Source organism: Schistocerca piceifrons, chromosome X (genome assembly GCF_021461385.2).
Source record: "Schistocerca piceifrons isolate TAMUIC-IGC-003096 chromosome X, iqSchPice1.1, whole genome shotgun sequence".
Classification (NCBI taxonomy): domain Eukaryota; kingdom Metazoa; phylum Arthropoda; class Insecta; order Orthoptera; family Acrididae; genus Schistocerca; species Schistocerca piceifrons.
The window spans coordinates 81,350,356-81,376,124 of NC_060149.1; the positions used below are offsets into that span (position 1 = coordinate 81,350,356).

At 39.0% G+C, this 25,769-nt stretch overlaps 1 protein-coding gene across 5 annotated transcripts in view; it reads right to left on the bottom strand.

Annotated features, from left to right (window-relative positions):
* Positions 1–25,769, bottom strand: part of LOC124721719 (dynamin-1-like protein) — a 105,975-nt gene that overhangs the window by 24,547 nt on the left and 55,659 nt on the right. For 3 of the 5 annotated variants that reach the window (XM_047246811.1, XM_047246812.1, XM_047246810.1), the window contains exons 6-10: positions 21,066–21,166; positions 18,411–18,557; positions 18,018–18,181; positions 12,112–12,271; positions 5,099–5,332 (exon numbers count right to left, since the gene is read on the bottom strand). In XM_047246811.1, the coding sequence (XP_047102767.1) occupies positions 5,099–5,332; positions 12,112–12,271; positions 18,018–18,181; positions 18,411–18,557; positions 21,066–21,166 (806 nt within the window). The remainder of the gene's footprint in view (positions 1–5,098; positions 5,333–12,111; positions 12,272–18,017; positions 18,182–18,410; positions 18,558–21,065; positions 21,167–25,769) is intronic. The other 2 variants (XM_047246814.1, XM_047246813.1) reach the window with 2 other exon arrangements.

Below are 25,769 nucleotides of genomic sequence, written 5' to 3' on the forward strand. Positions count from 1 at the left end.
TGGAGGGACCACAATTGGCATGGTCGGAAGGTGTCAGCTCAGGCAATCACTCCTCCCTGGGCCTGGCCTTTACCAGGGGGTACGTGCGTGCCTTACTTGTCTACCCAGGACGGGGAATTACGCGTTACCCCGTCACCGGCTACACGTGCGAACGCGTGGGTCGGCCTTCAGGCACACACAGGGAGGAAGGAAGAAGAGGAAAAAGAAGGGAGAGAGGAAGAGAAAGGACAGACTGTCTCCAACGCCGAGGCGGAGACCAAAGAAGGTAAGGAGGAGGCAAGGAGAAGGAGGCAAGGAGAAGGAGGCAAGGGAAAGAGTAAGTAAGACAGTGAGATGGAGAAGAACAAAGAAAGGAACCAACCAAAGGAAGGAAAAAACCAGAAGAAGTGAAAAACCAAAATGACCGCAAATATAGGTTGTGGAACCATCGGTCTCCGGACGCAGGCGCTAACTACCCCCTTGAGGGGGAGGGACTCCTTTTAGTCGCTTCTTATGACAGGCAGGAATACCTCGGGCCTATTCTAACCCCCGGACCCGAAGGGGGGGTCTCTGTCAATATCATTTACTACTGTACTTTAACATAAGTTTACGTACTACAGTACAGCCAGTTTAACCTTTAGAGTTGTTAGCCAACTTATCAACGAAAGTCACCATGCTTGAAATAGAATATGTATTTTACATAACAGCAATCTAAGTTTTCCGTATTATCTCAAGTTGTATCTTTTACAGTGTATATTTTGATGATGCTCTTGTTCATTTGAAGAATGAAACTGGTCAATAAAAAATAAGAAGTGCGACTTCTCAAGAACTTAGGCCTTCTACTGACAGAGAAAACATACATATGACCACTGTCTCTAGCCTCTGTGGCCAGACTGAGTGGTAACTGTGCCTTATAGGAGCAGCAATCCTGTGGTGGGGGGTGAGAGGTGCAATTCAGACTCAGGCTGTAAAGCATACATGTAAGTGATGCACGATGTGGTGCACTGTATTTTCAGTAACTGGATGCTCCAGCTGTCTCTTGGTCAGCTTGCCATTGGCCATTCATGCAGACCGACAGTTTGTTAGTTGTCATGCCCACATGGATAACAGCACAATGGCTGCAGCTTAGTTTGCAGATCACATGACAGCTTTCAAAGGTAGTCCTGACTTTGGCAGGGCAGGAGATGCCTGTGACTGTACCAGTGTAGGTGGTGGAGGGATGATGTAAGGGACAGTTCTTGCATCTATGTCTGACCAGGGATATGAGCCATGAGGCAAGGATTTGGGAGCTGGGTTGGAATAGGGATGGACAAGGATCTCGTGCAGATTTGGTGGGTGGCAAAATACCACTGTGGGAGGGGGTGGGAAGTATAGTGGGTAGTATATTCCTCATTTCAAGGTTTGAAGAGAGGCAATTGAAACCCTGACAGAGAATATGATTCAGTTGCTTCAGTCCTGGGTGGCACTGAGTCACAGGGAGAAGGTGTTCAGGTTTTGGAGGGATATGGATAGGGTGTCCTTACCCTCAGTGCAGTTCACAAAGACGTCATCCGTGAATCAGAACCAGGTTAGGGATTTGGGATCCTGGGTGATTAGGAAGAATGCCTCTAGATGATCCATCAACAGATTGGCACAGCCTGGTGCAATGCTGGTACGCACTGCTGTAACATGGATTTGCTTCAAAAGGGAAGTAATTGTGGGCGAGGATATGAAGGAGGTTGCAGGTTTGGAGTCAGAAGGATGTTGGGAATGATAGTGTTCACTAGTGGCAAGGCCACTGGCATTGGGGATGTTAGTGTACAGAGGAATGGCATCAACAATGACAAGCAGGGTGCTGTGTGGTATGTACAGGATCAGGAACTGTGGAGAGTCAGAACAGGAAATGGTTAGTGTTGTTTATATAGGAGCACAGGTTACTGATAACAGGCAGTAGGTGTTGGTCCACAAGAGCAGATATTCTCTTGGTGGGGCACAGTAATTGGCCACAATGGGCTGTCTTGCGCAGTTTACTCTAACTGCCTAAAATTTGACAGCAGTAACATATATGAGAAACTGTGTACTATATTATAGAACATATTTCAGATCATGTAATATTAACTGACAAGCATGTAATTGCTCTAGAAACATATAATATGGTTCTGATGGGTTATAAACCCACAAAACAATTTTCATTTCTAGTGCAGCTCACTGTGTATAGAAGATGTAAGCTGCAGAACACCAAGCATTCGAGATTTTTCTACTGGCAGCAATTAACAATGTTATTTATCTTGCGCAGCATGGATTTTGTTTTATTGCCCAAAGTACAATTATGGGAAGAAGTTTCGTAAAAACAAAAATATTACCATTGAGTCAAGATTAGCATGCCTAAAATTTGACAGCAGTAACATATATGAGAAACTGTGTACTATATTATAGAACATATTTCAGATCATGTAATATTAACTGACAAGCATGTAATTGCTCTAGAAACATATAATATGGTTCTGATGGGTTATAAACCCACAAAACAATTTTCATTTCTAGTGCAGCTCACTGTGTATAGAAGATGTAAGCTGCAGAACACCAAGCATTCGAGATTTTTCTACTGGCAGCAATTAACAATGTTATTTATCTTGCGCAGCATGGATTTTGTTTTATTGCCCTAAGTACAATTATAGGAAGAAGTTTCGTAAAAACAAAAATATTACCATTGAGTCAAGATTAGCATGCGTAAGGTGTATCCTTTAGATTATCTGCCCCACCCCAGGTTTATTTGGATGACAGACTTGCAGGACTCTTGTATGTACTGAAAAACATCTGCTTACCATGTAGAGGCACCAAAATGGCAAGTACTAGTCCTCTTCAAAGCACTCCTCTGTTTTCCATGTCAATTCCACCACAAAAAATTCTCCGCTAGAGTCTCAGATTTCATTAAACTTGGCTTATTTATTCTCCCAACGAAGGAAGGAAGACGAGGACTTAACATCCCGTTGACATCGATGTCATTAGAGATGGAGTACAAGGTTGACATGTTTCAAAGATGGGAAAGGAAATTGATCATGCCCTTCAAGGAAACCATCCCAGCATTTGCCTGTAGCGATTTAGGGAAATCACAGAAGACCTAAAATGGCCTGATACAGATTTGAACGGTCATCCTCCCGAGTATGAGTCCAGTGTGCTAACCACCATGCCACCTTACGCATTCAGTTCTCTCTAGAAAAATAAATAACAGTATCAAATGTTAGTACTTTATATCTGTCTTCTTTTTATGGAACTTCAGATTTTTGTAGTTTTATGGTTTTTAACACTGTGATGACACAAATGACACTTGTTAACATTTTAAAAATAAATTACCATTATTTTGTGTGTGTGTGTGTGTGTGTGTGTGTGTGTGAGAGAGAGAGAGAGAGAGAGAGAGAGAGAGAGAGAGAGAGAGAGGGGGGGGGGTGTTAAGTTGCATTCTAACACACTAGTCTGTAGCATAACCATCATTCTTACACTTCTGTAACTGAGAATTACCATTTAACCTATGGCAACCCACCTGCAAACCAACGTAACCTGCTTTTGATGAATGCATGCACGCTGTCTAATGATGAATTCCATCATTTCAAAACCAGTAAAAGTAACTTTTCATAAAGTAACCTAAAACCAGTTTTGGGGCTAGTTGCAACGATTTACAGAAAGGAGAATTTCTCTCTTTTCCTTTAAGTGAGAGTCAATATAATGGTGGACTAAGTTTTTTATAAAATAAAATACAAAGCTATAAGTCTAAATTTCTTTTTCTTGATGATTTTACATAAAAATGTGAGTTATTTATCTTCACATTCCTTATACTACAGTAGACCACAACACGTTGAGTGCCAGCATTAAGGCATTCAGGTAGACAAGGCACAGGTGTATAGGAAAGGGCATACAGCTGCTACGTGGGCAGTCAAGCAGCCAGGCCATAGCATACACAATCATACTGTACTGGTAGAGTGCACAAGGCAGAGATGCTCAATCAGCTTGCGCATGGACAAAACTTGTGCAATCTGACCATATGGTGACCTGAACTACCCGCACCTGCCAGCAAATGTGACAAGGGGCACCTGAGAATGGGAATGCTCGTACCACATGGGGCAGCATTGCACCAATCTTTACCACAGAAATTATTAATCACCAAATTCCACAGTTTGGATGATAAATTTAAAATAGTAATTTATTTTCAAAATGTTCAGAAGTGTCATTTTGTGCAATCACAGTGTTAAAAATGGCAAAATTTCCTAACTTTAAGGTGGCATAACACAGTAACAGACAGTTATAAATGCTAATATTTGGTGTGGTTGCTTATCTTCATAGGAAGAACACGTAAGCCAAGTTTCATCCAAATCCAAGATGGTGCGCAGGGTAATGCTCTTTTCTGGTTGACATGACATGCAATGATCCAGGAACGTTTCAAAGAGGATTAGTACTTGCCATTTTGGTTTACTGAGATAAACAGGTGGTGTTCAGCACAGACAGTTGTGGGTAGCTGAATAAACCTATGATGGGGAATGGTAATTAATGGAAAATGCATCAGAATTTTCCTTAAGCAATTTACGGTAACCACAGAAAATCCATATCTGGAGGTCTGGAGGCTCTGACAGGGAATAGAACCACAGACCTCTTGATGATGATGATGATGGATGGATGATGATTGTTTTGTGGTGCGCCAATCTGCGTGGTCATCAGCACCCGTACAAAGTATCAGTTTTTTTTCACAGTCCAATTTTTTGCACTCTCTCTCTCAATTTAACAACCTATCAGCTGATACCACCAGAAATCACTTACATGATAGCTTCACTTCTCAGCCAATCCATGTAGACAGGGGAAAGTTAGATTTTCTGATAGGGAATTAAAAAACAAAGGTGACTACATAAAATTCTAACACAAGATGCAGGTTATGATAGTACCCAGTTCCTTCATTTATCTACACTGTATAGCCCTGACTCTACTGACATCATCACACAATATTTTTAAACTTTTTACAACTCTTGTGAACCAGCAAAAGCTTTTACATAAAATTAACACATATAAAAGAAAAACCAAGATTAGTCTAACATTTTTGCTGTATCATAGCACTACATACATAACATAATATATATTCAGCTTGTTTTCATACCATCTGATTCGTGACTGGTAGTCTTCGTCTCAGCAAATGAGTTACTACATCCACGATTTTTTCATGAAGCCTAGGGAAGCGCATTAGTTCCTGCTGGACTTCAGAACCACAGTGTTGGATAATTCTCTGCATTTCTTCATGGACTAATTCAACACAGCGAAGAGCAGGCTCTTCAAGGCGTCGAATTTGGCGTTTCACAAGAAGTTCAAATGATATCTGGAACACCATTATACACTAAATTTCACCTGACATGACCTGTCAGCAGTACTGGCCACGTTCATTAACATAAAAAAGTGATTTTTCCCTAAAAATTTGGCTCCACAGTACAATTTTCTGCTAATAAGCATAAACAACGGAAGTGAAAGGAAACTTAAAAAGAGTGCACGGAACTGGTATGTTCGAACAGTAACACAGAATGTTGGTCTAATTTGTAAATGATATTAAAAAAGAAATATAATGCTTTAACACAGAAAAAAAGCAATACTGATGAAATTCAATGAGTGAACACCAAAGCTCGTATGGAAAAAGGGTGGCGGGGCATTGAGGTTACTAAAAGAAAAAACTCACAGATAAAAACTGCAATGTTAAAAGAAACGTAAACAACTAAAGCAAATAGACAAAGAAAACCACTGAAATTCCAAAAATCAGATACTAGAAAGAAAAGATGAGACTGACTTCACATAGGGTGTAGTCTAATATTTTATGCTAGTCATACATACACAAATGGAAAATGCATTTTTATATGTAGCAAATTTAAATGAATATCATGTCTGCCAACTAATGAGGACCATCCAGTACTCTTGTTATCAGCATTCATTTGCATGAAATATTACTTCCAACCACCGCATATACAACCTTCTATCTCACAACTAAATCAAGTCTCAATCAAAATATAATTTTCCACTAATGAGGGTGCTAATTTTATCCAACCAGAAGATTTCTCTCAGATAACCAACTCGAAATTCTTAATTTCTCCATGTTCTCATGGTCACAAACTGAAGTTTTTGATTTGCCACATCAGTTATAAGTGGGGATTCTGAGTTAACCTATGACTCAAAACACACACACATCAAAAAAAGTTTTGCATCAACATCATTTCCACCCTTTTTATTCCTCATGAAAACCACATATTGCATGTTGTACCACCATACAGCGAGACCTCCTGAGGTGTTGGTCCAGAGTGTGGTACACCAGTACCTCGCAATACCCAGTAGCACCTCCTCTTGCATTGATGCATGACTGTATTCATTGTAGCACACTATCCACAAGTTCATCAAGTCACAGTTGGTCCGAATCGGCCCACTTCTCAACGGCGATTCAGAGTAGATCCCTCAGAGTGGTTGGTGGGTCACATCGTCCATAAACAGCCCTTTTCAATCTACCCCAGGCAAGTTCGATAGGGTTCATGTCTGGAGAACATGCTGGCCACTCTAGTCGAGTGATGTCGTTATCCTGAAGGAAATCATTCACAAGATGTGCATGATGGGGGCACGAATTGTCATCCATGAAGACGAATGCTTTGCCAATATGCTGCCGATATGGTGGTTGCCTCCAAACATGTCTCCGACGTTTATCTGGTTGAAGGCATATACAATACCCATCGATAAAGAGAACGTGATGCCAATCCTGAGTGGTCCATTTGGCACATTGTTGGGCCCATCTGCACCACACTGCACGGTGTCGTGGTTGCAAAGATGGACCTCATCATGGACGTCGGGAGTGAATTGTGCATCATGCAGCCCATTGCGCACAGTTTGAGTCATAACACGATGTCCTGTGGCTGCACGAAAAGCATTATTCAACATGGTGGCGTTGCTGTCAGGGTTCCTCCGAGCCATAATCAGTAGGTAGCGATCATCCACTGCAGTAATAACCCTTGGGCGGCCTGAGTGAGGCATGTTATCGACAGTTCCTGTCTCTCTGTTTCTCCTCGATGCCCGAACAACATCGCTTTGGTTCACTCCAAGACTCCTTGATACTTCCCTTGTTGAGAGCCCTTCCTGGCAAAAAGTAACAACGTGTACACGATCAAACTGCAGTATTGACTGTCTAGGCATGGTTGAACTACACACAACACGAGCCGCGTATCTTCTTCCTGTCTAATAGGCACTGCTCATGCAAGGTTGTTTACATCTTTGGGCAGGTTTAGTGACATCTGTGAACAGTCAAAGGGACTGAGTCTGTGATACAATATCTACATTCAACATCTATCTTCAGGAGTTCTGGGAACCGGGGTGATGCAAAACTTTTTTTGATGTGTGTACATCGATTGCTCTTATTTCTCCAAAAGCAATAACGTATTGTATTCACTTAGAAGCCGCACTATCTTCTAACAACATTGCCTGCAATTTATTTATTTATGTCAAGAAGAGCTATCCAGAAATGTTTTTATGCAATTGAAGGTTTTTAATGTGTCAATTATGTTAACTGCTTTGCTAATTTGGAAATGTATAAACATCCTGTTACACCATTCCCCAGGTTCTATGGACATGCATACATGCACCTCTTGGGTTTTCCTGCAGTGTTACGGACAAACTACTTCGATATCTCAGGGAATTAAAAAGTTTCAAGTATTTATCATACAACATATGCGTCTCATCACATACTATGATTTGCAGAATATCTCATTTCAATATTTTGAATTGTTTATGAGATAGGATGGTTCTTATGAACACAATTTGCAATGTGCAAGGACATGAATGGATGCATCACATGTGACTGTCCTTCAGAAACCCAAAAACTTCAGAACCAAATGGAATACTTTTCTGCACTAAGTTTTAAATAAAATTTTGGTATCTTAATCTCGTGCAATGTTTTACTTAACTTGATGTGGCGCAAAAAGTATGGTGGATAACGAAAAGAAATTCAATTCTTAGGCAAGTGAAGAAATCGTACTGCAAAATGTGCAAAAATCAATTTTTTTTCACCCAACAGTTTTTGACAAATCATACGTTAAGTATTTCATATGGCCAGAATGCAGTCTCTCAACACAGGCACCGGCATTTGGCGAGCAGTATAGCCATAACAAAAGACAACCTCAGCACGGAATGCAGAGAGGATATCTGCTAGCAGCAAAAGGTTAATTGACTTGACTGTCAGTTTTTCATGAAACAATGGAATTAATACACAGGAACACACATCCTTTTGATTTTATTTAACTTGATTTTTACTCCACAAGACAAAGGACATAGGTTGCTGGTTCCAAGCCACACTAGGGTATCGACTAGGAACCAGAAACCTATGTTTCTTGCAATGCAAAAGATATCACAGATTCTTTGGTGTAAAGCAGATCTTAAAAGAGTCATAGTCACTTTTTATTCGTAGTTGGTGGCCCATTTTGGTCAAATAAGGATCTTCAGATCAACTATTAAAAAGAAAATTATTGTGGGTTATCATGGACCCTCTTTACTACAATGCAAAGTTATTTCCATAAAAACACAGTTACGGTGTGGCTAATGGATGTAAAGTAATTTGCAGAGATGATCATGATGTCACTTATCTTGATGCTGCTGAATACCCATTGTACATGTGCCTTCGTTGGCTATGCGATGATTGATTCCTTTGCTGCTCTGGATGACTATGGAAATCATGAAGCAGGATTTCACGATTTTTTGTTTAGAAAAAACATGTATTTACTGTCAGCACTTTGAACACTAAAGTAATTTAGTAAATTTCACAATCTCGAATCACAAAAATTAACTATCACACACATTGTGGACAGCACACGTTTATCGAGAAACACACAAAAAAATAACAATTCTCGACCACGGCCATAACACAAGTGGCCAAAATCACGTTGCTGATCAAAGATCACAGTCTATCGACTTACGATTTCTGTATCGATAATTGATACCGTATTTTTAAGTTACATGAAATATCAAATAGCATAAAGAATAATTCAGCGACAATAATAATATGAGTGATAAAATCATACATATAAATAACGCAAGTCAAACTAATAAAAATCTTAATTTAAATATACTGATTGCAACATCTACCCTATCATCATACTAAGCAAATGCTTTTTGAAAACAACTTTAATTAGTGTATAATATCTCGTAACAAAATGGGCTCTATTGGTCAGTTCCACAGTTCCATTACTGGGTCAAAGAAAGTACAAATGCAGCATTACAATGAAATGAAGAAAGACAGTTCATAGATAAATATATTATATCAGTGGCAAGCAGGCAGCAGTGATGGAATAACATCAAAACCAGCCACTAAGTAAAAATAAAAAGTGACTTACTGACTGACTGATGATTGAATTTATGATTACAAAGGGCAACAGTGAAAGGAACTTCCTTAATGACAGTGGCTTATCATGGTGGTTTGTAGTGTGCTGAAATCTAATATAACAAAAAATGTACTTTTATACTAACAACCGTAAAGAATATATATTAATTTGCAGGCAGACACAATTAAAAGACGCTTACATAAAGCTTTCGGCCACAGCCTTCATCAGTAAAAGAGAGATACATACCATTTATACACACAGGCAAGCACACCACATGCACACACCGACCGCCAACTCCAGCATCTCCAGCTGGAATGCCCAGATGCCGCAGTTGGCGACCATGTTTGCATGTGGTGTGCTTGCTCTCATGGGTAGGAATGGTGGTGGTGGTGGTGTGTGTGTGTGTGTGTGTGTGTGTGTGTGTGTGTGTGTGTGTGTGTTTCACTGATGAAGGCTGTGGCAGAAAGCTTTGTGTGTCTTAATTGTGCCTGTCTGCAACTTCTTTACCATAAGTAACAATCTGTTTTTCCTACGATTCTGAGCTTTCTACCTGGAGTTTTCTTGGTTTTATTTTTATAGTAGCAACTCTCAAATGTACAAACATGCATTTTCTGTGATTTTCATTATACATACTTTTTATGTTTCATGGGAATTTGTGACTAATAAACATCAGGAACATTACAATTTTTGTAAGGAAAGTAGGCTTATCAAACTTTGCAAGGATACAGCATAAGGTATGCTATGCATCTGTTGTGGAGAGGAGGGGTGGGGGGGGGATATTCAGATTTTGCTGTTCCAGTGACATAGGGAGTATTTCAAGTGTCTCTGTGGGATGTTTCCTCATCCATCCGGTGCAAAATTGGAAGAGACACACATCACTGGACTTGAAATTCGAAAAATGACATTTGACTCATACTTTGAATACAAACAGTCTGTGAGAGGGAGAGGGAGTGAGTGAGTGAGGGAGGGAGGGAGGGAGGTAGAGGTAGAGGTAGAGGTAGAGAGAGAGAGAGAGAGAGAGAGAGAGAGAGAGAGAGAGAGAGAGAGAGAGAGAGAGAGGGGGGGGGGTTGCGTTAATGAAGGTGGTTTCAGCTAAGGAGCTTCTTGCTGGAACTTCTTATGCAACAATAAGGGCCCACATCATCTTTGTGCTGCAGCCAATATTCTCGATAAGCCCAAAAGATTGGGTGATTTGATTAACCTCAAGACTCACCCAAGGCACAGTCACCTAAAAGAAAAAAACTGAGTGCTGCTAATAAGAAATAAGAGGAACATTTACAGGACACTGAAGTGATGGGAAGACAGTATCAGGGCTGGTGGAATGACAGTATCATGGGAGACTACTTTTGGTCACTTCAGAAAGATGTGGAACAGGTAATTCATCAGAGAAAAAGCTACATTAGATGCTTTAAGGAGAGAACAGTAGGGAAATGTAAGCCAATGGACACATACTACTATGTAAGAAAGAGGGTTTTCTACAGTTTTACTTTGAAACTACCTTTGTGTATATTGAAAAATTAAATTATTTGTAATTACAGTTGTGTGTGTGTTTTGTTCATTTTATAGTTTATAACGAAGTCACACTGTGGCTATATCATAAGTGACAGAAACAAAACTAATGTCAGATAAGGATTCAGAATATAATAAACCATGAGATTAAGCTACTATCCAAAAATATATTTTTTGTTGGCCTGTATTATGGACACTATGTCTAAAATTCTTCTTGGTGTGTTAAAAGTTATTGGAACTCTTGTACTACAGCAACCGTTACAGAACTTCCAAGTCAATTCTTTCCTTAAGTACTGCAGTAACTTTATCCAACTGTTTTCTCTCAAATCAGTACATGTTCCAATCAGATTGGGATCAAGATTACTTGCAGCTTTTGCCAACAATTAAGCTGAATGGTACTGAAGGAATGTTTGCCACACAAATTTTTTGACAAACGCTTTACATGCTCCTTACTATGGAAGCACCTTTGAATAGACTATGGAGAATTCAAGTACGAGATATCACTTGGAAACATGAAGCTATAATGGCAAATAATGTCGGTGGTGAACATTTCTAAAAATAAAAGTGACCTTGGTTAACACACTGAGCTGGTTACTACCAAATAAAACACTATGAAAACTCAATGCACGGTTCCCCTTCCTTTACACAGCAACTCTACAACTCCTTGTTCTCCAAACTGTAATTTCTCGATCATTTAGAACATGAAACTTCTTGGCAGATTAAAACTGTGTGCCGGACCAGGACTCAAACCTATGACCTGCCTTTTGCAGGCAGGTGCTCTTACCCACTGAGCCATCCAAGCACAACTCATGACTGGCCCCAACAGTTTTACTCCCAACAGTATGTCATCTCCTACCTTCCAAACTTCACAGTAGTTCTCCTGCATACCTTGTGGGAATAGCACTCCTGTAAAAAAGAATACTGCACAGACATGTCTTGGTCACAATCTGGGGGATTGTTTCCATAATGAATTTTCACTCTGCAGCACAGTTTCAAATCAGCGCACATTCCCTTACAGAGCAAAAATACATTCTGGAATTTGTAACACATTATTCAAAGCACCCTTCAATCAGTATTTAACAAACAGTTCAAAATTCGAAAGATTCCACAAGTCTCTTAGAATAACTCCATATTCTCAGAGCTTTTCTCGGTAAAAATCAATTTTTCCAAAAATTCAAATTAATCCGGGCAAATCACCACTCAAGTATTATAAAATGTGGAATAGTTTTAACATCAGAATCACTAAATATGTATGTGAAATAATATTTACTTTACAAACCTCTGGAACAAACAATGCTGGTCGAGGCCCTGTTGCATTACGAATTGCTGTTAATATATCCATTTTACTAAGGCCTGTTAATGGGTGAATTGTATCCAAAGTTCTCCCAAAAGTTTCGTGGAAAATGAAACACATCCGAGCACCACCACATCTGCAAGAAAATTATCACAAAAACCATTCACAAAACTATTTTTTAAACCTCCTTTTATGGAACTACTTTGCCCTTCAAACACTTCAAATCAATGTTAAAATATAACTTTAACAATGAATGCTATGCACATGGAGCTGAAACTTTCACTTCTGCAAGAATGGTACACTGTAACTGAATGAACTACCATATTCATTTCAGATATCTAGTTTGGCATTTACAAGTCAAGCAACATAATTTTTACACTACGGTTTTTATCACCGACATCTATTCCTCTTCTCAGTAACGATATATTTTAGTATCAGACAATTCTGCATTTTGCACAGTGTGGCTGAGCCATTATATTCACACTTGCTTGTTTCCACCTATCCTACAGCATATGTTCGACAGTACATTCATTTGGTTCTACAAGGCTGGTTGTACTGCAACTGAAATTTTATCGGAGATCCAACGTCATTTGTGAATTCCAACAAGTCAGATGGATACTGGATGTTATCTTGTAATTTATTACCACAAATTCTGCACATGAACCCACAAAAAACACAAAATCCTATCCATAAAAATGTTGGTACACATTCATGGTTGTGTGAACAACCTGCATAAATCAGCTACCAATTTTTATGCGTACATTATGATTTGCTTTGATTCACACGCGTGTGTTTTCACATTGTGATTCAGCAGTTCTTTTCTTACCTTTTGTGTGATGAGTATAATATGTTTTCTGTCCCCACTATGACACTGCTGCGACCTCTTCAGGTTTGTCTTTCACTATGACTGTGTATAAAACATCTATTTTTTCCCTCATTCCACCTACAAATGATAGACTGTAGCAATTTATGTTTATTGTTGAACTATTAAGAAATTCTATCTGTTGACACAAGAAAACCAAACTAAATTTGACACTGCATGATGGGAAGTCACAGCAAACTATTAGAAACATGATTTTAGAATGAAAATTGTCCCCATATGACTGAAATATCAACCAAAAATCAAAGAAAGTATTAGTCATCCTCAAATATTTCAAGTTAAGAACATAGGATCTGATAGATCTTGCCCTCTGGTATTCTGTAACAATATTGTAAACCATCAAAAATAAGTCCATGTCCACAGATTTTTATGGATCACGCGTTCACCTGTAGTTTTCCTCAGTGCATAAGTGCTTATAATTTTTCAGACTTTCCTCGCAGATCTGTTGGTAATACAGTTTTCAGGTATGCCACTGGATAACCTTATGGACATCCAACAGTATTTCACCAAAACAACTGTTTAATATCTTCAGGTTGTAAATATTGCGGTATTTACTGCTGCCAGATGTGACTGATGATACTTGCACAGCAGCATCAAAATTTGTCAAGGCCTGGGGCTGGAATATGGCACACACAGAGAGGCACTCACAACTGGACAGAAGTACTGCTCATTGTGTCCCCTGCTGAGTGCTGAAGAAAGGCTTTCTGCAAGTGAGCAGTGGATAATGACTGTGTTGCCAGATGTTGCTGTGGTTGAAAGTTAAATTAACTGTCAGCAATGTGCTGTGTCAGGTCAAAAATCTGAAGTCCCTGATTCTCCCCATTTTGATTTACTGGCAGCCAGTGCCGGATTTCAAGCAGTGCTTCGATAAAATTCACATCCTTGTTGATAAAATTGTCTGCTGTACAGATAAGTATGGCCTCCTCAAAAATACAATTGCAGAATGATGATGCTGGGCATAAAACTTGCTGGGCATAAAACTTGCTGGGCATAAAACTTGCTGAGCATAAAACTTGCTGAGCATAAAACTTACTGAGCATAAAACTTGCTGAGCATAAAACTTGCTGAGCATAAAACTTCAGTCTTTTCATAGACCATGCAATGCTCCATATCCAGGCAGTGTTCCACCACAGCTGATTTGTCAAGCTGGCCCACGTGTGTATGTCATACTAGTGTTCAGCACAACATTCTTGCACAGTGTGACATGTCTGGCTTCCTATACCGGCAAGTGATCTTAAGTAGACCCCGTTTTCTAAAATTGTAAGAAGTTCTACTGTTTTGCTGGTGGACAAAAAACACACTAAGTGTCTTTATTTCTTGAGGACCCCTTCAATTCTTGAAAACATGCCACCAAAGGCAATTGCAGTGGATGCCTCCGCATGTTCATTCACACCCCAACAATGAATTCACTTTGGTCAGAAAACATTACATATCAAACAATGGAATATCCAGGATGGAATAGTGACAATATTATGAAAAGGACAGATTGATATTCAACACACAATTGAGATGCAGAGTAACAGACAGACACAACAAAAAGACTGCTAAACAGGCAAGCTTTCAGCCAAAAAAAGCCTTCTTTCAGAGTAACACCCCCCCCCCCCTCACACACACACACACACACACACACACACACACACAAACCACTCACTGTCTCTGCCATAGACATTGGGCATGTGTGTGCGAGTTGTGTTTGCCTTTCATAATACGTTGTATAACTGTTTATCAAAATAACTATTCTGTTGGAACACTTATCTTAGGTGTCGCAGCTCACTTAGCAGGCTGTTGGAATCTGAGACCACATGTGCTCTATGCAAATAGGAACGTAGACACTACTGCACTGTGGAGGGTAATGACAGCTTTTGGCCTGCAAATAACGTCCTGTGAGAGGGAGTTTGCAATACCTGTGTCTTGAGCTCCATCGACCTTTCTTCTAACCATAGCACCCAGAAGTGGTAGGGTGTCACCTCTCTCCACTTCCATGGATAACTGAATATTCAAATGGAGTGATTTCTAATGTTGAAGAAACACACACAGTTTGTCTATTTCATGGGGCCACATCACCTACAAAACGCCAGAAGCAGGAAGGTTGGGGGAATTGCCACCTGAAGTGCATGTCCGTCAAAGTCTTCCGTAAAATAGTTGGGCACATTGGGAACTACAGATTCCCATGGCCACAACTTACACTTGTTCAAAATACTTGGAATTACATAAGAAATACCTTGAGGTAGGAATATGTTTAGATAATGTCACAATGTATTTCTAAAATCTGTTGTGAATAAGCTCTAATGAGTCCCATAGAGGCACTTTTGTAAATAAGGATACAACATCGAAGTTCACTGAAAGATCCAACTGTTTTAGTTTAAGCATATTCAAGCATCCTAAGAAATCGTCTAAATATGATTGTCACTTTCATCTATGAGAAATCGCAAAGCCTAAGTAAGATGTTTACCCACAAAATAGGTAGGTGCTCCAATGTTGCTTAGGCCGGTATTACACTATCAAATTTCTTTGTCCAATATCTTTGTCAAAGATATTTGATAGTGTAATAGGGACTTTGTCAAATGTCGTCCAATATTTGATCAAATCTAGGGCCTCGCTGTATATTTGATCAAAGAAACCGCTTGTCTTCTGTTCACTGCAATGTGACATGTTACCACATGGAGTGCTAGCATCGCTGCAGCGTACTGTCGTCTGTAGTGTTTTTATAACCATTGCCGGTAAATACAATTGGTGTGTGCCGACAACTACAAAATTAATAGAGATGTCTGAAGCTGATGAGGCGCTTTACAACGTGAGGCACCCTGAATACAAAAATAGATTAAGAAGATTGGAGACCTAACCTGACCTAACCTAACCTAACATAACCCTCTCCTGTAGCAAGGAATGGGAGTGTTATAGTGAGCCTGTCTTCAGAAGATGTAGCAGTTCTTAAGTGAATATTGTGCTTTGTCATATGAGGATACACTTCACTGAGCACATACAGAAATGTATGCTCATCCATTCTTAAGTAATTGATGTACGACTTGACGTCTTCCACTGTAAGCTCACGTAACAAGTTTTGTTGAATGCTTTTATCGTGTCGTCGTAAAACCCACGGCTTCACCCAGATTAGATTAGTTTTTCGTTCCATAGATCCGTGCTGAGGAGAGCCTCGTGGATGTGGAACATGTCGATTTTTTTTAAGCTGAAATAACAATACTAATAGTATGAATAAATACAATACATCATTTGTTTCTATTAAAAATTTCGCCAATGGAGTAGAAGGAGTTGGCCAGTAGTAAGTCTTTCAGGCTCCTTTTAAACTGATCTTTATTTCTAACTAAATTTTTTATGTTTCCTGGCAAATTATTGAAGATGAGTGTTCCTGAGTAGTGGACCCCTTTTTGAACTAAAGTAAGTTGGTTGGTTTGTGGGATTAAAGGGACCAGACTGCGATGGTCATCGGTCCCTTTTTCCAAATACTAAAAACACCCACAGAGAATAAAAACGAGTAACAGAATAGATCACAGACGCTTTTAAGTCCTTGTGCAGATCATTTTTGTTCCTGGTATTGTATGTATGAACTGAGTTGTTTGTTGGAAAAAGAGATATATTATTTACGACAAATTTCATTAAGAAGTAAATATACTGAGAGGCAGTAGTTAGTATACCCAGTTCTTTGAAGAGGTTTCTGCAGGAGGTCCGTGAATTTACTCCACAAATAATACGTATTACACGCTTTTGGACCTTGAAAACTTGTTTGACTTCAAGATTTACCCCAAAATATTATCCCATATGACATTATGGAATGAAAGTATGCAAGCTTTTTCATTTTTATGTTTCCTATGTCTGCTAACACTCGAATTGCAAATATAGATTTGTTAAGGCCTTTCTGCAGTTCTGTGGTATGCTCCTCCCAACTGAATTTATTATCAAGTTGTAATCCCAGGACTTTTAAGACTGTCAACCTCGTATGTATGGTTCGATTTTTTCCCCCACTTCTTTGCCACATGTGCACACAATGCAATTGGAGTACGTAGAACTGCTGTGGTTGTAGCAAGTTATTGTCAGCCATCTTGAACTTTGACGAAAAATTTGATGACAGTGTAATACCCCCTCTAGCGCTACGTCAAAGATCTTTGTCAAATATATTGGACGGAATATTGGATCACATCTTTGATCAAATCTTTGACAAAGAAATTTGATAGTGTAATACCGGCCTTACAGTGTGGCAAAGAGTGGAACCATCCTTTTGAATCCTCCGTATGCTGTACAGTCTTGGGGACTACAGCCTGCTGACTCAGGCCCTGGACGAAATTTGTGGGAATAGAACTCTTCCTGAGGAAGTCTACAGTTTTTCTTTGAATCTTGCCAGTCAGATCCTATCTTAGCTTGTGATACACAGGGCTTGTCAAGCAGTACATCTATCTTCAGGTCGTATTCAGTTCACAACAGAAAGATGGTGGCATTCCCTTCTCAGGAGATGAAATAACAAGGGGAACACCACATTATATTGCTTTCAGTTATCAGTATTTTTCATTCTCCACAAAATGTACTAACATACTGTCCTGTTATTCAATCTTCTCAATTCTTTTGTTCTCCACTGACACACCTAATACTGGAGTATGAACTACTAATTCTATACTCATGAACCTTATTCAAAGAATTTGATTTGGGTGGAGAAGGAGGAGGAGGAGGATGATGATAATGACCATGGTGATACCCAATAAAATTTTTCAGCCATGGAGTACTATGTTGTGCGGTAATCTCTCTTGCATCACCCACCACCTGGACCATGAGCAGGATGACAGCAAGTGTTTGAATATATGGAGGTATGGAGGAAATGAATGGGAGATCATTCAAGGAACTAATTCATAGCTCAGCTGAGGTAAATAAAGTTAACTGTACTAAAACATGACTCAAGATGGCCACACCATGATAAGCTGTGACACCACAGCACTATCCAATAATGTGCCAATTACATCATAATATAAAGCATGATTATACAGCAAGTACTTACAATTCATTAGTTTCTATGTGCCTCGCAGTTCCTTCAATAGTAGCACAATAGGCTGAAGCAAACTTTGTAATAATCTGAAGTAGTGTCTGGCTCTTGTCTGACACATCATCACCAAATGATGTAAGTAATGTTTGAAACTGTGATATCATAAGATTCACTCTTGTCTGTATGAATAGAAAGAAAGAAAGAGAGAAATCAATCAATCAATTCAATTTTTTTCTTCTTCGCATAAAATTTCTAGTTATGGATGACTAAAAATGATGAGGAAAAAAGTCAATGCAAGTTCCAAGAAACAACGAAATGAGAGCTAATAGTAACAAATTTATAAGGAAAAAAAAAAAAAATCACCTTTAACAAATATGTACATTCTAACATTTAAAATGAGAGAACTACCTTCAGATCAGGTAAACAGTCACGTATGTGATGCATCAGCATTCTGTTAAGTGTCTTGGCAAGGTAAGGTGTTCCATTTCTATTTGCTAAAGTTGGGTACCTCCTCTGAAGAAATGTTGCTTCATCTTTAAGCGATTCTGCTATTGACTGAAAATGTAAAAAAACAAATTTAACCATAATTTGAATATGTGATATCTGTTTTACACTTACTGCAGAGATATACTGCAAATTGATATATATCATTTCGGCAGTTTAATGTCAGAGACTAAGATGAAGGTCAGTCTGGGCACACAGTAACAACTGCAACTGAAAACATTGTGTCTTATACTCACACACCCAAAAAAGATACCTCCTACGTCTACTATCACATTAACTAAATTGTAGGTACTACATCATCAACTGCCTGTAAAATTTTAGCAGTAGAGTCATATTGGGAAAGTTTCCAGTATGTAGATACTGTTGTATCTAACACAGTGACACAACACTCAGCATTTGGGGTTCTGCCAACATATGCTAGGAATGACAGGCTGCTCAAAATCAAAATGCAACAAATGACACAAAGAAGTGATAGTTATGCACTTATTATTTCCTAATGATGTCATCCATCAAGTGTAAAAAGAGAATGAATGTAGGTATAAAGTACACTTATTCTTCAGCAACAGGATACATCATTACAATCAAAATTGAAAAAACGAGGGCATTAATAGCGAATTGGTATGCTAATTGTCCCAAATTAAAACAGTTTGTCACTTTACAGCCCAGCTCTAGTGCTTATGTGAATCTCTTTTGAAAAGCTAAACAAAATATCCATGAAAGTTTGGATCCCCGAGCTGCTGCGACTGCTGCGTGTTTCTGAAGGACCTTCTCTAGTTCACACTAAATAATTTGAGAGGAGGCACTGGTGAGCAGACTTGAAGACAAGTTCTAGAAAGGCCGCATTCGAGCTGTCCAAAAAATTTTACAAAATGCATTACACTGAGCTGTCTGTGATAATGATATTTGTTCTGCTACCAGTTTTGGTCTTAAACCATCTTCAACAGCAGCTTTGCACGTCGATTAGCCAAGATTGTCTGTTTTGCTGTGTTTGGCAGTAAACTGAAGATATTATTTAGGCACTGGTCAACAGCATGTACGAATTTTAGAAAATGCATTACACTGCGCTAGTGATATTTATGCTGCTAGCGGTTTTGGTCCAGGCAATCTTGGCTTATCAACGTGCAAAGCTGCCGTTGAAGATGATTTAAGACCAAAACTGGTAGCAGAATAAATATCATTTATCACTGACAGCACAGTGTAATACATTTTGTTAAATTCATACATGCTGTTGACCAACACCTAAACAAGTTGTATCTTAACAAATTAAAAAAAAAAAAACGCAATTGCAGATTTTGGTGGTAGACCTATGTGCTCCCCATCATTCACCATAAAATTCCTCAGATAACATAATTCTGTCACAAATATACAAAGATCTAGCTTTTGCAAATGACTGAACTAAACTTCCCCAAATAGCTCTAACATCAGATTTCTCCTCTAGCAATATTTTTTTGTGTGTTTAGAATGCACAGCAGCTATGAAAGCCATGACTCTGATGCAGAGTTCCTAAATGTTGTCGCACTTTAACCCTCTCCCCTTCTCTGAGTAAGGAATGTGTAGTTACAAAAATTAAAAATAATACGTTTTTTAGCATTAGCAGTAATGGGAGTTGCATCTCCTGAAGGTAAGCGATTGTCAGCTTTTCAGACTTTCATAATTTTAGCTACTGTCAGCTTTGTCATACGTAATGTCAAGTCAAAAAGATGATCAGTCATTAATTGTTCATTATTTCGTATACTCACAACTTTATAGCTATATCTTTGATTTGCAATCTATCAGGGGATGTACCTACTCAGCAGAGACTATTAGCACAGTACAATACACTAAAGTGTATTGCAGTGTGAACCAATCAGAAAAGTATGCACAGAATTCAGTATCTTGTCTGCAACTGAAGTGCAAAAGCTTTTCTAGAATAGATGCAAGATAAAAGGTAGAGTTTATCTGCCATCTCATATTAGTTCAATTCATTGAACAATATAGATTGTAAAAGAAAATAAAACCTCTGTCTTATAATATGTAGAAGAGTGGTTACCAGGAAGATACACATGTAAAACTTGCAATGAAGTCAGCACTACCATCTGAAGATGGGCTCAGGTCTGAAACCAGTAATGGTACAATAAAATCATTTCAAAAAACTTATGACCAATTGCAGTATTTCCTGCAGTGTAATTTACGAAAAGAGCTGCGGTGTTCTATAACCAAAATGGATAAAATAAGGTAAAATCTTGGATTAACATTATTCTAGTACACTGTGTTAAGTGTGCAGCAAAACTTACTAACATTTTACTGTTTTTCATGTTACGTGGTGTAAAATGTCAGTGTGTAGTGATAAGATATCTGTGAAGTAATAGCTAGAAGAATGTGAAAGTTTAATTTGAAAGTATAGTTGTCAAGCACTTAAGCTGAAAATGGTGCAAGTTTAAACGGTTTGTACTAATAAAAACTGGAACTGTACAGACAGTATCTGACAAATTAAGTAGCAAGAATAGTAAGGGCAGTGAATAAAATTTCAGATTACATAAAGGAAATATTACACTTAAATTGCACAAGCAGCTCTGTTACCTTATTGTCCATTATATCCTGCTGGGATCTGTTAACAACACCAATGATCCCCAATTTTACAGGGATTACTCTGCCACAGAGTATGTCAATTGCATCTGTGCCTAAAAATGACATTTTTAATATAAAAATGAAGCAAAATCAACACAGCAACAGCAATTTTATAAACGCAAATTTAGTTAATATTACATGTTCAGACAAGCAACAATTACAAGATAGGGCCTTTCACCTTCAACTAAAGCACTGTGCACTGACCCACTGCAAATCCTGTGGTTTTAAATATGTTGGTTAAAGTATGAGTAGTATGATATTTGGAAGACCCATTCACATCTAGGTTTTAAAAAGGACATCAAGGTCTCCAGTGTCCCTATTTAATCTTAGGAGACAAGAGTCAGCAAAAGTGATAAAAGTTTACATTTTCCACTATACATCACACACTTTATTTGTAAGTTTTATAAACTTATGATACAAATGATAAATTGAACAAAGGTTAAATAAATTTAACAGATAAGAATATAAAGAATACAACAGAAAAATGTTGGTGCCCCGGCAAAGGACTATCAATTTCTGACCCAGTCCCAGTGGAGTGACTGCTACGAGACATGCTGCAGGCAGACAGTTAACTTCACAAGCAGCAGTTCCTAAGAGAGTGCCACGGTTCTCCCAACTCTACAGCAAAATGGTAGCCTTCAGAGGAAAGACACATTATTTCACACTGTCACCTCCCCAAACATAAAATTGTGGAGTTACATACAGGGACTGCTGTAACAGATGTGAAATGTTAAATGTTTATCTATATTGTGTGATGAAGCATCAAGTTTCGCATTAAAGACTGATGAAATTATGCAGTATAGTGTGTTTTTTGTCATTACAGATAGATAGGGAATGAAAGGGAGGGACAGGATAAAACTAGCTTATGGCATACAGCATATGTCTCTTGAGTAGTACCACAGGAGCAGGAGAGGCCTCACTCTAAAGTACTGCATGGAGTAGTCAGAATTTAAGTGTCACATTTGAGGTATGTTACTTAGAAATGGTACACACCAACATTCAATTACATGGAGGTACAGGAATTAAAAGCTTCACACCGCCAATAGTTCTCCCCTCAATCATCTTGGTAAATACTAGTGATAAAAATTCATTTCGCCACCAGGATTCGAAAAAGCTTCCTCCGAATGAAGTGCCAGCATATTAAGCTAAACTAGTAACTTTTGTACTAAACACCATAACTGATACAAATTCCAAAGAGGCAGGGAATGCAGCTTAACAGCCATTGTATTCTCCTTACTCAGAACTGGCAGTATAAATTTTATTACTATCATGATGATAGTCATCTCCCCTCCTGTCCCACTCGCAAAAAGAGCAAGTGAAAGACATCTGATTGTACACCTCTGTATGAGCCCTAATTTCTCATATCTTATCCTCTTAGTCCATACATGTATGATGGTGGCAGTAGAGTCTTTAGGCAGTCAGCTTCAAATGCCGGTTCCCTAAATTTTCTCAATAGTGGTTCTCAAAAACAATGGCGCCTTCCTTCCGGGGGTTCCCATTTGAGTTCCCAAAGCATCTCCGTAGCTCGTATGTGATGTTCAAACCTACTGGTTACAAACCTAGCAGCCTGTCTCTGAACCACTTTGAAGTCTTCCATCAATCCAACCTGGTATGGATTCCACACACTTCAGCAGTACTCAAGAATAGGTCGCCCCAGTGTCCTATACGTGGTCTCCTTCACAGGTGAACCACTCTTTCCTAAAATTCTCCCAATAAACTGAAGTTGACCATTTGGCTTCCCTACCACAGTTCTCATATGCTTGTTCCATCTCATATCACTTTGCAACGTTACACTCATATATTTAAACAACACTAGTAATACTGTATCCAATCATTACAGGTTTGTTCTTCCTACTCATCTGCATTAACTTACATTTTTCCAGATTTAGACTAGCTGCCATTCATCACACCAACTGGAAATTTTGTCTAAGTCGTCTAGTCACTCAACTTCCGATATCTTACCGTATATCACGGCATCATCAGCAAACAACCGCAGATTACTGCCCACCCTATCTGCCAAATCATTAATTTATATATATAGACAACAACAGGGGTCCTATCACACTTCCCTGGGGCACTCCTGATGATATCCTTGTCTCTGATAAATATTCACTGTCGAGGACAACACACTGGGTTCTATTATTTATGATGTCTTAGAGCCACTCACATAACTGTGAACTTATTCCATATGTTCGTACCTTCGTTAACAGCCTGCAATGAGGTACAGTGTTCAAATGCCTTCCAGAAATCTAGAACTATGGCATCTGCCTGCTGCCCTCATCCATAGTTTGCAGTATATCATGCGAGGCAAGGGCAACCCAAGTTTTGCATGGATGTTGCTTTTTCAAACCATGCTGATTCATGGACATAAGCTTCTTAACCTCAAGAAAGTATATTTGAACTGAGAATATTTTCAAGGATTCTGAAGCAAACAGAAGTTAGGGATATTGGTCTGTAATTTTGAGGATCCATTCTTTTACCTTTCTTATATGCTGGAGTCACCTGCGCTTTTTCTAGTCACTTGGGACTTGGTGCTGGGCAAGAGATTCACAATATATGCAACTTCAGTAAGGGGCCAATGCCGTCGAGTACACTCTGTAAAATCAAACTGGGATTCCATCTGGATGTGGTGGTTTGTTTGTTTTCAAATCTTGAAGTTGCCTCTCTACGCCACGTACGCTTATTTCTATGGCGTCCATACAGCAGTCTGTCCGATGGTATGTTTGTACATTTCTCCCGTGTGAACAATATCTTGAATGTGAAATTTAAAGCTTCAGCTTTTGTTTCGCTATCTTCAACTTCCACAATCCTGTTACTAAGGTGTGATGGAGGCAGTAGTTGTATGCTTCAAGCAGACATCTTTTCACAGATGCATCAATCTCTACTAACATTTGCTTTTCGCCATTTGTGCGTCCCCTTTTGAACCTAGAGTGCAACAGCCTCTGCTTCCTCAGGATTTTCAGAATTTCGTTATTAAATCACAATAGGTCTTTTCCATCCTTTATCCACCTCCTAGGCACGTGAATCTTTAGACCATGATTTACAATCTATTTAAACTTTGCCTGTAATTGTTCCACATCCATCTTACTGGAACTATGTGATGCCAGTTCACTAAGTGGGATGTCAGTAACTGCTTATCTACTCTATCTAGCAGAAACACTCTTCTAGCCATCTTGACTGGTTTATTAACTTTCATAATCACAGTTGCTATAATGACATCGTAATCACTAAATCCCATTTCTATACTGACATTGTCGGTAAGATCTGGCCTACTTGTAGCTACATTGTCCAAGATATTTCCATTGTGTGTGGGCTGCCAAGCTAGCTGCTCAAGACAATTTTCAGAAAACGTGTTCAAAATTATTTCGCATGACTATGTCTGTACCCCCCACAATGAACCCGTAGACATCCCAGACTATACTCGGCAGATTAAAGTCGCCTCCAACTAAAATTGCTTGATCTGGGTATTTACATGCAACTGATCGTAGACTTTCTTTGAATGACTCTCCACAGCGGAATCGGGTGGCCAGTAAAAACATCCTACAATTAACTTAATTTCATCTACACCTGTTACATGCAACCTGATGACTTCACTGTCACACTCAACTTCGACCTGAACAGAGATAATATTTTTCTCAACTGCAATGAAAACTCCCCCTCCTATGGCCTCTAATCTGACTGCTGCATCTAGTGTGGTGTTAGGCGGCACTTTGGTGCTAAGAGTGTTAAAGTTATCAGTGCGCAGATTCCTCCAGATGCCCTCCTTAAGTTTACTCTGTTTTTGCAAATGACATGGTAATTTCTGATGTTTAGAAGGTGATCTCATCATAACACTGACTCCTGTATTGCAATACACACAGGAAATGGGGGGAGAGGGCTAATGGTCATCAGCTGATGGAACTCTGCTAGACGGCAGGTGGCATTCATGACCATTGCACTTCCATTGAAGTAGTGTTGAAAAATGGAAACCAAAGGCTTCAAAGGCATGAAGGGTAGGTTTCATTTTACTGGCTCTTCTTGTACCTCCTATAACGATGGAGTAATTTATGCATGTGTAACAGGTAGTCATGAAGTTTCAACTCTCATCTTGAAAAAATTAAGTTACGTAATTTATTTTTGTTTGTTTGCAGATACATATCTGTAGTTCTATAACACCCCAAAATCTCCATGCCAAAGTCTCATAGCACACTGCTAGAGGAGTCTAAACAATATGGCTCAACCCACAGAGAAGAGGAGTATTGTGTGGTAATTCATTTTTGGCCACAGCGGATGTCTTGCAGCTGTGTCGGGCCTATCCAGATGGCTAAAGAAATCATAGGTACATTCCTCAGTAAGCGTAATACAATTAGTGCATACATTACGTGCACAGTAATGATGGTTATACTTAGTACCAGTGCCTAGACCTATGCCAAAAAGGTCACAGAGTACACCTGATTCGCACTTCGTAACATGGAATGAATAACCCAGAATGGATGATGCTTGACACAAACATCATATGTAATTTATAGAATTATATATAAAAACAAAGATGAGGTGACTTACCGAACAAAAGCGCTGGCAGGTCGATAGACACACAAACAAACACAAACATACACACAAAATTCAAGCTTTCGCAACAAACTGTTGCCTCATCAGGAAAGAGGGAAGGAGAGGGGA